Consider the following 13925-nt stretch of genomic DNA (forward strand, 5'->3'; position numbering starts at 1 on the left):
GCTTTTAGTCCATGTCTGTTAACTTTGAGATCATCTATATGCTAATGCTTTATCAGTCGTCTTGGTTCCAGAAGTGTTTTTTCCATTTATATCTTCCATAGAGATTGGAAGAAAAATTGGTGAATCACAGCATTACAAACTTTGATTTGAAGCAAAAAAAAATAATTGAAAAGTGGACAAAAAGATAAAGGTACAAGACTCTGTACTTAACATCTTTAAAGGGATAAATGCCACCGACTGCTCAATTGGGAATATTTTAGTTTCAGATCATGCTTTGGTGTATTTAGAGATGTTGCCATATATAGAGAAAAGGAAATCATATAAATGGCACATTAATCCATCCCTTCTACAGGACCCAGCATTTCAACAAAAGTTGAAGTTAATGCTTATGAAGAAACCAATTGGTCCTCTGTGGGCATGGCATGGGAGTTGCTTAAGGCAGTTCTAAGTTACTTAATGCACCTTTAAATTGACATACCCCCATCTCTTTTTGGAGTTTAAAAGTTTTGGTCACCATTCAATTGCATTGTATGGGATACAGAGCTGAAATATTCTTCTAAAAATATTTGTTTGTGTTCAGCAGATGAAAGAAAGTCAACATCTGGGATACCACGAGGTTGATTAAATGATTAGCACCACCTATCAAATAAGCTGTTCCATAATTTATGCTATTTACTTGAACTTTTGATACTTAAGTACATTTTAAATCAGTTACTTTAAAAAGTCTACTTTCATTAAGGTACCTTTACTTTTACAAAAGTATGATGAATGGATACTTAATACTGATATTTTGTCACAGAAGGTAGAATTTTGTTTATTCAGGTCAAGACAGACATAATTTGAGTCAGGGGACAAGGCAGGGAGACTTCTTGCCAGATACATAAAACAGAGAGAGCTTTTCCCACCATTCTTTCAGTGAAGTCCTCTGGAGGCAATATATTTACTTCTCACACAGATATTAATAAAGCCTTTAAAGGATTCAATTTCGATCTTTATAGTTCCACGTCCACGTCTTCGGATAAGGATATTAGCAACTTCGTAGAGCCATTAGAACTTCCTAAATTGACGAATGATCAAAAATACTTTCTTGACTCAGATATTCCTTTGGAGGAGCTTGTTGATGTAATTAAAGCCTTGCCAAAAGGTAAGGCACCCTGGGCCAGATGGTTTTGCCAAAGATTTTTTTAGATCTTATGTTACAGAACAGGCTCCACATAAGAAGTTTATACATTAAAGTCATTAAAGAAAGGTGAACTAACGCCAACCATGACACAAGCCCTGCCATTACATTTCCCAATTTCCCTGCACACCATTTATGAACAATCTCAGAGCTCTTTAAAGGTTTAGATTAAGTTATCATAACAATTCAATGCCCTTATGAAGAAAACGAATGGGATTTTTACTTCTGAAGCCAGACTGTTGAGCTCTATTAAACATCAAATATGTTCTGATTGGCTGAGATTGTGTCATGTCGGACAGCATTTTCACTTGAGTGGACAAATACATTTAATGTCGCTGTAAACGTACCACATTCATTAAGCTCACAAATTTCTTCTCATAATCTCTGTGACCACATCAGTTGACATGACTAGTCTACCAACCAGACTCTAATAAGATAACAAAAACAGGCATTGGAGTGCATATAAGGGTGAAAAGAGAAAGAGAGACAGACAGATAGAGAGACAGACAGGTCAGGTGCTCACATTGGGGCCGGTTGCGGCGCTGGTCTGGGCTGCGGCATTGGGAGAACTGGACTGGACTGGTTTAGTTTGTGCTGCTGGAGCAGGCCGAATCGCCTGAGCGCTTACAGGAGACTGCAGGAGGAACAAAAGAGATTCATGCACAAGAGTAACAGAAAATAATGAAAAGAGAGAAAAAGAGAAAGAGTTGAGAAGAGAATCAGATTCTGAAATCATGATCTGAGAGAGTGTGTAAAGTTTTCTCAGAGTTTGTTGATATCTTGGAACGCACCTATTCTGTCCAAAAATGCTGCTTTCTTAGAACACACTAATCATGCCCAAAAATGCTGCCATCTCAGAGCACATCCAAAAATGCTGTCTAAGTAGGCAGCTCACTAGGGTTTGAAACAGAGCCTTCATAGAACAAATCACTGGAGATTAACAAAAAAGCAGCTGCACACCAAAACATATCTTATGAGGCTCGTTTCTGCAGCCCCTTTTTCAGCAAATCATTGTGTCCACGGGGATAAAATTTGTTAAAGGGGTCATGAAATAAGGAATCAGATGTAAGAGGACATTGTACTATAAAAATATTGTGGCAGGGCGGAGGGCGGGGCCGGGTCGTGATTCTACACACCCAGTCCCTTATCAGGCTAGTCAAGCCTCCGTGAGGGATAAAGGCCGACTGCGGAGGATGATGCGGGAGAGAGAGATCGTTTACGGACCGTCATGTCCGTCATGTGTGTGTTTTGTCTTTTGTTTAAGTTTTTCATTCAAATATTCTTTATATTGCCAAGCCTCCTCCTTTCTACTATTGCCATAGTAGAGTTCTTGTCACTACCATCCACCCCAACGTAGCAGCCACGGCCATCTGCCGGGGGACGAGGAGCCCGGCCGCCTGGAAGTGGAGGAATGGCCGCTGACCGCAAGGGGAGATGGGGCTCCTAACCGAACACCTGGAGCGGTCAGGGCCGCTGCCAGTGGCGGAGGAGTCCCCTACCAGCCGCTTAAACGTGGCGGGGTCTGAGACCGCCGACCACGAGTGGGGAGGGGCTCGCTGCCGACTGCCTGGAGTGGGAGAACTGCTGCCAGGGGCGGGGGAGACCCCTTCTGTTCCCCGAGAATGCGGCGGGGCATTCCGTCCGCCAGGGGCTGGAGGACTGCCTCCGATCCACCCGGAGAGGCGCGGCTGTCATCCGTTAGAGGGTGGAGGAGTGGCCGAGGAACAAGCTATGGCGTATCGGAGAACTGGCGAGTAAGTGTTTTTTTTTTTCTTTAATCTCTCTCTCCTCTCTCTCTCTCATTGCCGCTCCGTGTTGGCCTTTTCCCTCTCATTTAAATGTTACAGTGTTTTTTTGGGGGGTACTACACTGTTACAGGATGTACCCCCACATTTTTATTATTTCTGTTTCCCTCCCCTTGTCCCCTCCCTCATCCAGGTAGACGGGGATGACCTGCCGGCAGATAAAGTGTGTGTGGGTGTGGGTGGGGGGGGGGTTTATATCATGCCGGGGGATCCCCAGCCTGAGAGAATGAGGGAGGAATGTGGCAGGGTGGAGGGCGGGGCCAGATCATGATTCTACACACCCGAAAGAAAGAAAAAAAAACGCATACTAACACATGACCTACACAGACAACTGACATGAGCACATACTGCCAGGAAAACACAAGCAACATGCACTCATGTCAACAGACAGGACAAGAAAATACATGACAATACCAATAAAGCAATGTCATGCATTCCCACACAAACACTGGACTAGACAAAACCTGCAGTGCCAACTGCAATTAAACAAACAATGAAATGCGCAACCAGCCACAAATAAGACACGAAATGTGTCAGTGCTCGACCACCAGACAATAAACACTACCAAAAGAAGTGACCGAACCCTGCCATAACATAGAACAAAGGAAGACAAACAGAAACAGCATTGGACAATCAGAGAGAGGAGATGGCCACGATCCTGCATGACATGAAACACCAAGACCAAAGTGGCAGGACCGTGACAGAAAGAGCATTTGTTGAAACCTAACTGCCAAAACGACACGTTCTCTATCTCCTCCACATTGTGATGTCACACTGTGGTAGGTATTTGCATCTGACCGCCTCCACAACAACACATCAATGCCTATATTCAGGGCTTGACATTAACTTTTTGGCTAGGCAAAGTCACTAGCCACTCAGCATTTTTACTAGCCAAAATCGCCCAAGTCACAAAAAGTTATAAAAGTAACAATATTATAGTTTAAGATTGTCAATAATCTCTCCATTTGTCCACTGAATTCCAGATTTTAACTCCTTTAACCCTTCTAAATTATACTTATTTATTATTTACTTATAGATTTACTCTAATTAAATTTAATATGCATCTAAACCAGTTACCAGTTAGTGTTACTGCATTAAAAAACTATTTTGCTTGTAAGGAGCTGAAAGCGAGATGAATACAATTTAATTTGCTAGGCTGTGGCCACCTGCCAAAGTGGCTAGTAAGAGTGACATAGTTTTACCGCCACTGCTGATTTCTTCCCCCATTTGGCAGGTAGGCTCTGCCTACTTTACTTCTGTAGCCCCGCCCAGTATCAGTAAGCAGTAAGAGAGCAGGTCAGTCAAGAGCAAAGAGCCAATCATAACAGTGGGCGTTTACTGTCAAGTCTTAAATGAGAGGCAGCACCAAATCAGAGCGTTTCTGACAGAGGGTCAGAATGAGGGTGGAAAATGATAATTTTTTTACGAATATGTGACGAATATGTATAAACTGTACTAATACTTTAGTTAATCATATCAAAATAATTTTAAAAGGCATATAATGACCCCTTTAATGCAACGTGAGCAACTTAATTTACCAGCACTATTCAGAAATAACCAGCCAGGTGGGAACAGAGCCCTGGATGCCAGTCCACAGACACCACAGAGAAGAGCCACTGCAGTAACATAGTATTTGTAACCATTCTCATCAAATATGAAATTAAACCAAATAATAGGAAGATTTTCAGAGAAGCTCATATCCTAATTTAATATTATTTTACAGTACTAACACCAACTATAAAATGTAGACAAAAAGAGACAAAAAATACATGTAACTCACTATTTTTTGTTTGTGATATTACATAAAAGTGCCGTTTAGAGCTCCAGGCGGTAAAGCACAATGTTAATTTTTGCAATTAATTTTATTATGGGTTTTAAAAATGTCCTGACTTTCTTAGTTAGGAATAAAATGAGAAACTGGCATGTTTGTACATTTTGAATGGCCTGGCTTATTGTGAACATAGGTGTTGTGCTGTTGAGGTGTGGAGCCGCAAATAAACCAGAGTATTTGGCGCCATCTGGTGTCAGAGAGGGAACATTACAACCTGAGACTGAATCAAACAATTTAAACAACAGCACTAACGCCAAGTTACTGACAAACTTAAGATGACTGCTGCCCTCTTGTGGTCATATTCTGTAAATTCTCCTCACAAAATAATAAAATACAATAAAATAAAATAACAAAAAAATACACCAACAGCTAAACTGTTACTTTAAAACAGAAAAACAAACCAACTAAAATATTAATAAAATAATAATTAAAAAAATAACTAAATAACACTTGTTATTCAACACCAATATTCATCACTATAAACTTTATAAAGAAATACCTAGAGGATATTTACTTTGTGAGTACTCATCTCACAAATATGAACAGAAATCAAAGATGATAAATAGACTCTTTTTCCACATATAAAGGCTCTAATTATGTGATAACTGATTCTCTAACCAGTGTAAATATACATTTTCATACAATACTAAAGAGCTCATTACAGACTGGAATACACTGAACTGATATCTTGATGATCTTGTGGACGTTTGATGTCACTATGTAGAAGAAGCATTACATTTGAAACGTAACAATGTATTGAAACAGAAATTATCATGTAATGAGCAAATTGCTTAATTCTGTTTTTTTTCCCATCTGTAACTATTTTGTGATAATTCTGCTCTGGACAGGAGAACTCAAAATTAAGAAGAATTCATTTAAATATGTCTAAATCTCTCTGAAGACCTGATTTGTGCTCAGGAACCTGTGTCTACAGCTTTAAAGGAACATTCCGGGTTCAACTGAAGTTGAGCGCAGTCGACAGAATTTGAGACATAATGTTGATTACCACAAATTATTTTGACTCACCCCTCTTTTTAAAAAAATGCAAAAATCTAGGCACTTACTTGGAAGAAAACAGGCCAATTTTATGAGGGTTTAAAGGGATTGTGCATCAAAAAATCTTTTTTAGAAGAATATTTCAGCTCTGTAGGTCCTCAAAATGCATGTGAATGGTGGAAGCTCTAAAAAGCACATAAAGTTTTTCACCCACACATATCTTATCACTTCCGAAGAGATTCATTTAACCACTGGTGTCTTGTGGATTACTTTTATGATTCCTTTATGTGATATTTGGAGCTACAAATATGTGATCACCATTCACTTGCATTATATGGACCAACAGAGCTGAGATATACTTCTAAAAATCTTAATTTGTGTTCTGCAGAAGAAAGAAAGTCTTGCACATCTTGGATGGCATGAGTGTGAGTAAATGATGAGAGAATTAAACATCTGGGGTGAACTATTCCTTTTAAGGCAGAAGGTGAAGCTTATATCTTTATAAAACCAATTTCATTAATTTTCCTACTAAAACTTGTGTATTATTTAAGCTCTAAAGTTGTTTAAATCGTACATTTTGTCAACAGTGACACAGCGTCGTGGCAATAAAGTTGTAAAATTGGATAAATCTTTTCACAAACAAAATTTGGCAAACAATTTGAATTGAATGAAAATTGAATAATCACTTGCTTGTGTGTATTTTAGGGTTTACAGACTGACTTCCATTGCAAGTGCCTCACTGCAACACAGATTTTTTGCTTTTTTTATAGAAAATGAGGGACGAGTCTAAATAAATCTTTTACGGTAATCAATATTATGCCTCAAATGCTGTCGACTGTGTTTAACTTTGTGTTTAAACCTGTTCTGGAATTTTCCTTTTAAGTCAATACAATTATTAATATCATATCTAAGTGTGTAATGTATATCAGTAATCAGTACAGAATGAAAGCAGAACTCAGAAATGTCTTAAGAGAACAGAAATCTTCATAAATTTCACATTAGAGTAAATTTATTTAATTTCAGTAGCAGCAGATCACCACTAGATGGCAGCACTGAAGATAATTTCTACATTCGCCTACAGTATTCACGACAGAGGTCAACTCATCCAACTACTAAAATGATGAACAATTCATGTCAAAACTCTACAAAAAATAAATACATAAAAAAAGAAGACTAAGATAAGTACACTCACCCTTATGTTGTTTCAAACAGTCCGTATACATTTGCGTCCATTCCTTTTTCCTTTTTTAACCCAAAAATGAAAAACGAAAAATGCGGTGTCTTTTTTATTGGTTTTAAAACTGATGAATAGAATTAGCAGACACAAACAAATTTTCTGTAGACCATTTCATTTTCTATTTAAAAAGCAATAGAAAGAAAAGTGATTTTTCCATTTTGATCATTGTTTAAAAAATTTGTTTTCACATTTAATATTTGATACACACATGTGGTATGCTAGAACACTGAAACACCCCTTTCATCTGATTGGTCATCCCACCCCGTCTTCTGTACTGCCTTAATCATACCAGCCAGAAGTGAAGTTGGGATCGCTCTGCATTTGTCTAAGTTTTCATTAAATATTGTCCCACACCACCATTCACTGTAAATATGCATGTCATACTGCATGTAGTAAACTTGTTGCTGGGCAAATAAATGGTGTTGTTGTCAGGTGCCTCTAATGGATGACGTGTGAGAGATCGCAAGCCACATCACTTGGGTATGCTTCCTGGGAGTTGTTGTATTATATATTATTTTTATACTTAATAACATTGTATGATTTTGTAGTACCTGTCAATTTGTGTCCCGTTGATAAATGTAATAAAAAGAGTTGTGTCACTTTGTATAAAAGCCCCAGGATTTAATATGATCTGCCCACAATATTTTATTTTTGACATTTAATAATAGATTTACTAAATGTTCATCCAGGCTGAGACGACTGTGTCGGCATCATAATTCAGCAGCAATCTACGGCTTGCAGAAATGAACGTTGCCCTTATGGAAATAGGGTGACCAGACATCCCAATAATTGGGACAGTCTTGAGTTTACATGCAGTGTCCCACGTCCCGACAGACTTACAGTCATCGCCTTGTGTCCGAATATTCTTAGCTATTAGAATTTTATGTCCACTCTAATCCATGTTCATGATGCCTAAACATTAATTTAGCATACGCTTTTATTCAAAGCGACAGAACTCTTTTTTATAACATTTATCAATGGGAAACAAATGCACAGGTACTACAAAATCATAAAATTGTATTAAATATAATAATAGACCAAAAGTGTAGGATATTAGGTGCAGAGGAGCAAACAATTGCTGCCAATATGACTTGAATCTAGAAAACCCAAACTTTTAATCCTGGAATTCCTCAACGTCAAAGATTCAGCTCAATAGGCTGAAGCTCACATCTGGCCAATAAAATGAACAAAAGACGCCATTGGTCAGAGGCCCCTGAACCCATAGGATGGTGACATGGAGCAGACTCAGCATGACCTTCTGAACTTCCACACAGAGCTAAGGCAGGCTTTTTTTGAAAGGTTTCCTTGTAAAAGCCCCTCGTGTTTGCACAATCCTAATATGAAGACATCTCATATTAATCCATGAACATTACACACAAAGTCACTGTACTTTGCGGAGTTAACCCTCTAAAATGTACAATATGCATTTGGACCCTAAATGCTGTGGACCTGTGATTGCTTTTATAACTGACAAATTAATGATTATAGCCTGATGTACCTTTTAAAATATGTGTAGTGATTTGTAATCACTTATAACTGACAAATCGATGATTATAATCTTTAATCTTGTGTTATTCATGTCATTTTTACTAAGATTGGTAACTTTCTGGATAAAACACTTCATGTTTTCTATCGTTTAAATCCTTTCTGCATTTCAGGAATGTTTATGTTAATTAAATTTGATATATTTAGTTGTATCCAAGATATAAATGTTCATGATTAAACATGCACTATTATGAGCGGGAAGATTGTAACTTTGAAAAGGATGGACCAGTCAACCACGTGACTCAGAAAAGCCACTTCTGATTGGCTCTGGACTCTGGCTCTGGACACCTTCACGGTGCGGCCGATTTCAGCTCAAAAGTTTCCTACCAAGGAAGAACTCTCTCTCTGTCTCTTCTTCTCTCTTGGTCTCCTCTCTTCTTTGGCTCTCTCGCTTCTTCCAGTTCATCTGCGTCCCATATAGAGTCCAAGAAAACTTGAGGAAGCGTCTCACTCTCTGCTCGACGGCCCACACACCCAACGGGAGCCTCCTTGTGGAAGGCCTCATTTCAAAGCCCTCCTTATCATCCATTGAGACAACAACTATCAAAGATCATTACAGGTTCCAAGACAACGATAGAACAAACTTTCTACAAAGAGCCAAAGAACCAAGCCATACAAGCAAATGCAACAACATGCAAGTACATCTCCAGTCTTTTGCTCAAAGTGCTGGTGTATTAATTAAAGTCCCTGTAAAGTCAAAATTAAGTATGTGTTCTGAGTTTGTCATATCACAGAAAAATGTGTTATTAGCCACCCAGCCAAATTTGAATGATAAAAAAAGTCGGCAAGTACATAAAATAAGGTATCAAAATCTTGAAAAAATGAGCAATGGTCTCTGCTCTCAAACGCTGGGGGCGTGTCCGCTGGCTGCGCTGAAACAACGCCCACTCGCGGGAAAGCTGCCGTCGCCACACACACTCAACTGTCACCGCTACAGCCGGAATGGATGCTCCTAGCAGTTTATTAGGTTTTACCAAGCCATATATGTTTGAGCCTCCAGAGCCTGAATCTGATTCAGAGGACATTGACCAAGAAAGTCAACATCGTCCCCTCGTTCTGCAACAGAATGGTAAGATTTTGCTCTCCCTTGTATGTGATCGCTTTTAGGAAATTTAAATAAGGACACCGATCTGTTTCAGTACATGATCGCATCCAGGTAGTACGCATTTCTGTGCCGAAGGCATAGCTAACTAGCAAACTGTAGGCTGTAGTAACTAATAATAGTACTGACAGTAACTCGCGATTGAGCGCCAAACTGATGCTTAATGTGCTCTATTTATATTGTTAGGGAGCGGCCAGCCTCAGGGGCTCCAGTGCGTCATCAAGTAGGGGCGTGTCCAGGAGCTCAGGGGCTCCAGTGCGTCATCGAGCCCCCGTTTTAGCCCCGCCCAAAAAATCCGGAAAATAGCAATGGTGAAAAACTGTTTAACGGTCTAACTCCACAATTCAGTCCTTCACAGTTCACAGTCTTTGTAATATGTTTTAGCAATACATTTCTAACATTTATAATGTGTTTAGAATTTTTTTTTAGAATTGCCTTTACAGGGACTTTAAATACTTTGGGTAATCCAATTGCAAATCGATTTAGACTCAAAGAAGGATAAATGGTTCTTAAGGTATTGTCAACAGACTCCATAAAGTTCATTTTCTCTGTATTGATCATTTACTTCACATTCTGTCACAACTCACCAACCTGTTTCATCTTGTATGTGCTAGATTAGTTTTATGTTTAGAATAGTAATAAAATTTGTCTGTATTCAAAGATGATTGAATGTGGTATATTTTGATAAATAATCTCATCCTTGTTTTTAAAGGATTTCGCTTTAAAGCTGTACCTAAATATGTGTGATATTATTTTCAATAAGCCATGAGAATAATTTTACCCCAATAAGTGAATTAATCATAATTCCCTTATTAAAGCTAATTCCTTAAAGTAGAAATTGTGTGCGGATACAACGAGACGTTGATTACGAATTTAATAAATAATCTAGTTATTTGTCATTTATCTTTCTTATATAGTTGTCGAACACGACTAATTCCATTAAAAATATCCTTACATAATAATGATGTAGAATAAGGACAGTTTAATTTAATTCCTAGCTCACATACTGTTCCTACAGTGGCTTGCGATCTCTCACGGGTCGTCCATTAGAGGCACCTTACTACAACAACAATTATGTTTACTACATATGACATGCATATTTTACAGTGAGTGGTGGTTCCGGACAACACATGAAAATTTAGACAAATTTGCAAAGCGATCCCAACTCCAATTCTGGCTTGGTATTGGGTTGACCAATCAGAAGAAAGGGGCATTTCAGTGCCAACCTCATGTGAGTATCAAATATTCAAGCCGTAAACAAATTTTTTAAACAATGAACAAAAAATTGAATTTTTTTCTTTATTTATTTTTAAATAGAAAATGAAATGGTCAATAGAAAATCAGTTTGTAGCTGCTAATTCTATTCATCACTGTTAAAACCATAAACCCATAAAACTGTCTTGTTTGTCTGGAGATGTTAGGCAAAATGTTAGCCTAGATAAAAGATTAAATGAAAGAGAATGGTAACTGAGACCTCCATACTGCCTAGTATCTCCTTTTGTGTTCATCGGAAGAAAGAAGGTAAAAGAGGTTTGGAAAACATGCAGGTGAAATTTCATTTTTAGGTGAAATTTACTGTTCAAGGTTTTTCCTGCATAGAAAATTACTAGGCGGCCGCCTCCATCAAATTTTGTGCCGCCTCCAGCTGTCTACAAAACTCTGGTGGGTGTCTTCATGGAAAACACTAACAAGTGTTGCACTCGGTGGATTGTCTTTTGTAACTGCAAATATCGGCAATAATAATAAAAAAACTTCATTGTCGAATAGTCGCTTGATGTCATTTACCATAACTTGATTTCATATAAAACTATAATGATGACACAAGTGACGAGAGGAGCGCTGCAGCTCGAGTGTCTGATAGAAACACAGATCACACCATGGCGACCATTTACTTCATCCGAAGTTCATATAATATGAGCGTGCCATGTAAACTCCAAAACTGTCATTCTCTGTGCAGTCACTCGCGGAAGAGACGCAATCTGAGCGGGGGTCGAGACCGGGAAAAATTTTAAGTTCCGCTGGCTGATGCGCACTCTAACACGGAGATGCTCGTCTCTCACCCCCGCTGTCTGCAGCTGGCAACGTGTTGCATCATTGATGAGATCATCATGATAAGATCAATCTTATGTGAAAATAACACTAAAATGACAACAATAAAATGTGTGTGTATGTATATATATCTATACTGTATATATAAATATGATAAAACAGATGACAAAATTAACACTATTATTCAGTTGCCAGGTCATTAGGAGTGTATTAATGCAAAGCCAACTTTATGTGTTATTATCATATTTCCTACTGTTTTTCTTCTGTGACGATGCATGTGAGGAAGGAGGATCTAAATGCAGCTTTATTTAACAGCAAAATAAACAAGCTAACTCAGAATAAAAAAGTAAAAGCAAAACACAGGGAACCAAGCATAGACAATACATGCAAAGACTGAAAAACTAACCAGGGGAAACAATCAGGGAATGAGGAACACAATCAAGGGAAAACAATCATAAAATTAAACTACAAAAGGACTACAAAAATTAACAGGAAACAGGAACTAAACAAGAATTACAACATAAAAGACAAGACCAAAAACAACAGGGAATATGATAGTTCGTAACGTCACTTTTTTGATCAGAATGGTACCACCTCAGCCTCTTTTTGAGCCAGGAAAACCCCTGCTGTTAATTAAAGGTTTTTAGGATGTTTTGGATTTACTATCTATGCATCATTTAAATGAGCATTTATGATCATTTTATAAGCATCAATATAAGCATTCTGTATAACTCTGTAAAGAAATGTTCTGAAATCCATATTTATTTAATGTTTATTAATAATATATATATATCATTTTTTACATTACAGTATTTACACTGTACTATATAAACTGATTCTGTTAAATATTTTCCTCACACATCAAAGTGAATAAAAATAAAAGATATTTAAAAGTCATGGTCTTGACTTTCAATCATAGGACATTTAACTTTAAATACCTTTACACAATCATGAAAAAGTAGCAAACATACATTTCATTTGGGTAGAGTTTGTATTCTTAACAGAGACAAACAAACAAAACTCAAGTGAAAATTAAACACTGGACTAGCTACTGAAGTACTGTCCCATTACAACCTGTCTTCTTTCAAATGACTTGACTTTATATTAGCTTCAAAGCACTGAAGTTAAATAAAAATGTAGTGTTCTGAATTCGGTTATTTTTATTAATAAACACGTAATGTGGTGAAAATTGCCATGTGTATCTCTCATCATTTACTGTGTGGCTCTAGAACATTTAGCAGGTGTGTGTATGGGCTGTACCTGTGGGGTCGTGACCCTGAAGGTGGTACCGGTGGTGGGAGTGGAGGGCCGCGGTGAAATGCTGTTCTGGGCCTGAGCTTGAGCCAAAGCTTGCTGAGGAACCATCACCAGCTGACCCATCTCTGTTCGCACCAGTACCATACCTGACACACACACACAGAGTATGTTTAAGAGTTTTTTTGCCTCCTAGAAACTCATAGAAACTCAGCATATTCAATAAAACAAATCATGCAAAGCTTTGCAAGTAAACAAATCATGAGAATTCACAATAATAATACAATAATAATACAAAAAACATGGCATATTTCAGCCATATTTCTCAATGTCATGTCTAGTTTCATTGTTTTTTATTTATTTATTCAAAGAAACCCATTCCTGAGTTTTTGATTATTTATTTTGTACTGTTTTATTCTTTTTGTGGTTTGCTGTTTAACTATTTCTTATTTGCTTTTAGATTTTTTTTTCTTGTGTCTGTCTAGTGTCTGTTTTCATGTATTTTTCTGTTGTAATACTTTTTATTAATGATTTATAAGAAATTAATAAATGGAAAACAGCATTTACTGCTGCACTAAACTAATTGTGTAAACAAATCAATAGTTCTACACTGTTCATAATTCCGCAAAACTTTTCATATCATACATTTCATAACCAAAAAAAGTGACACAATCCAATGACTTCAAGTGAAATGTAGCATGTGTTACAGGACCTCTTGGTATTTAAAACAGGAACAGTATTTTATTTTTACAAAACAAGCCCAGAGACGTATTTAAAACAATGTACACTGATTAAACAGGAAAATAAACTCTCCAAAGTTTCATCATCATATTTGATAGTTAAATAATGTCTTTAAAGTTCAGATTAAAAATTAGACAATGTTTATGCTTATTTGCTCTTCAGTGATCAATAGCTTAAAATGCTTA

At 37.5% G+C, this 13925-nt stretch overlaps 1 protein-coding gene across 1 annotated transcript in view; it reads right to left on the bottom strand.

Moving 5' to 3' along the window:
* Positions 1–13925, bottom strand: part of LOC127622800 (transcription initiation factor TFIID subunit 4-like) — a 105617-nt gene that overhangs the window by 87022 nt on the left and 4670 nt on the right. Inside the window, exons 2-3 of the mRNA XM_052096888.1 lie at positions 13006–13148; positions 1704–1814 (exon numbers count right to left, since the gene is read on the bottom strand). Coding sequence (XP_051952848.1) covers positions 1704–1814; positions 13006–13148 — 254 coding nt within the window. The remainder of the gene's footprint in view (positions 1–1703; positions 1815–13005; positions 13149–13925) is intronic.

This window comes from Xyrauchen texanus, chromosome 29, assembly GCF_025860055.1.
Source record: "Xyrauchen texanus isolate HMW12.3.18 chromosome 29, RBS_HiC_50CHRs, whole genome shotgun sequence".
NCBI lineage: Eukaryota > Metazoa > Chordata > Actinopteri > Cypriniformes > Catostomidae > Xyrauchen > Xyrauchen texanus.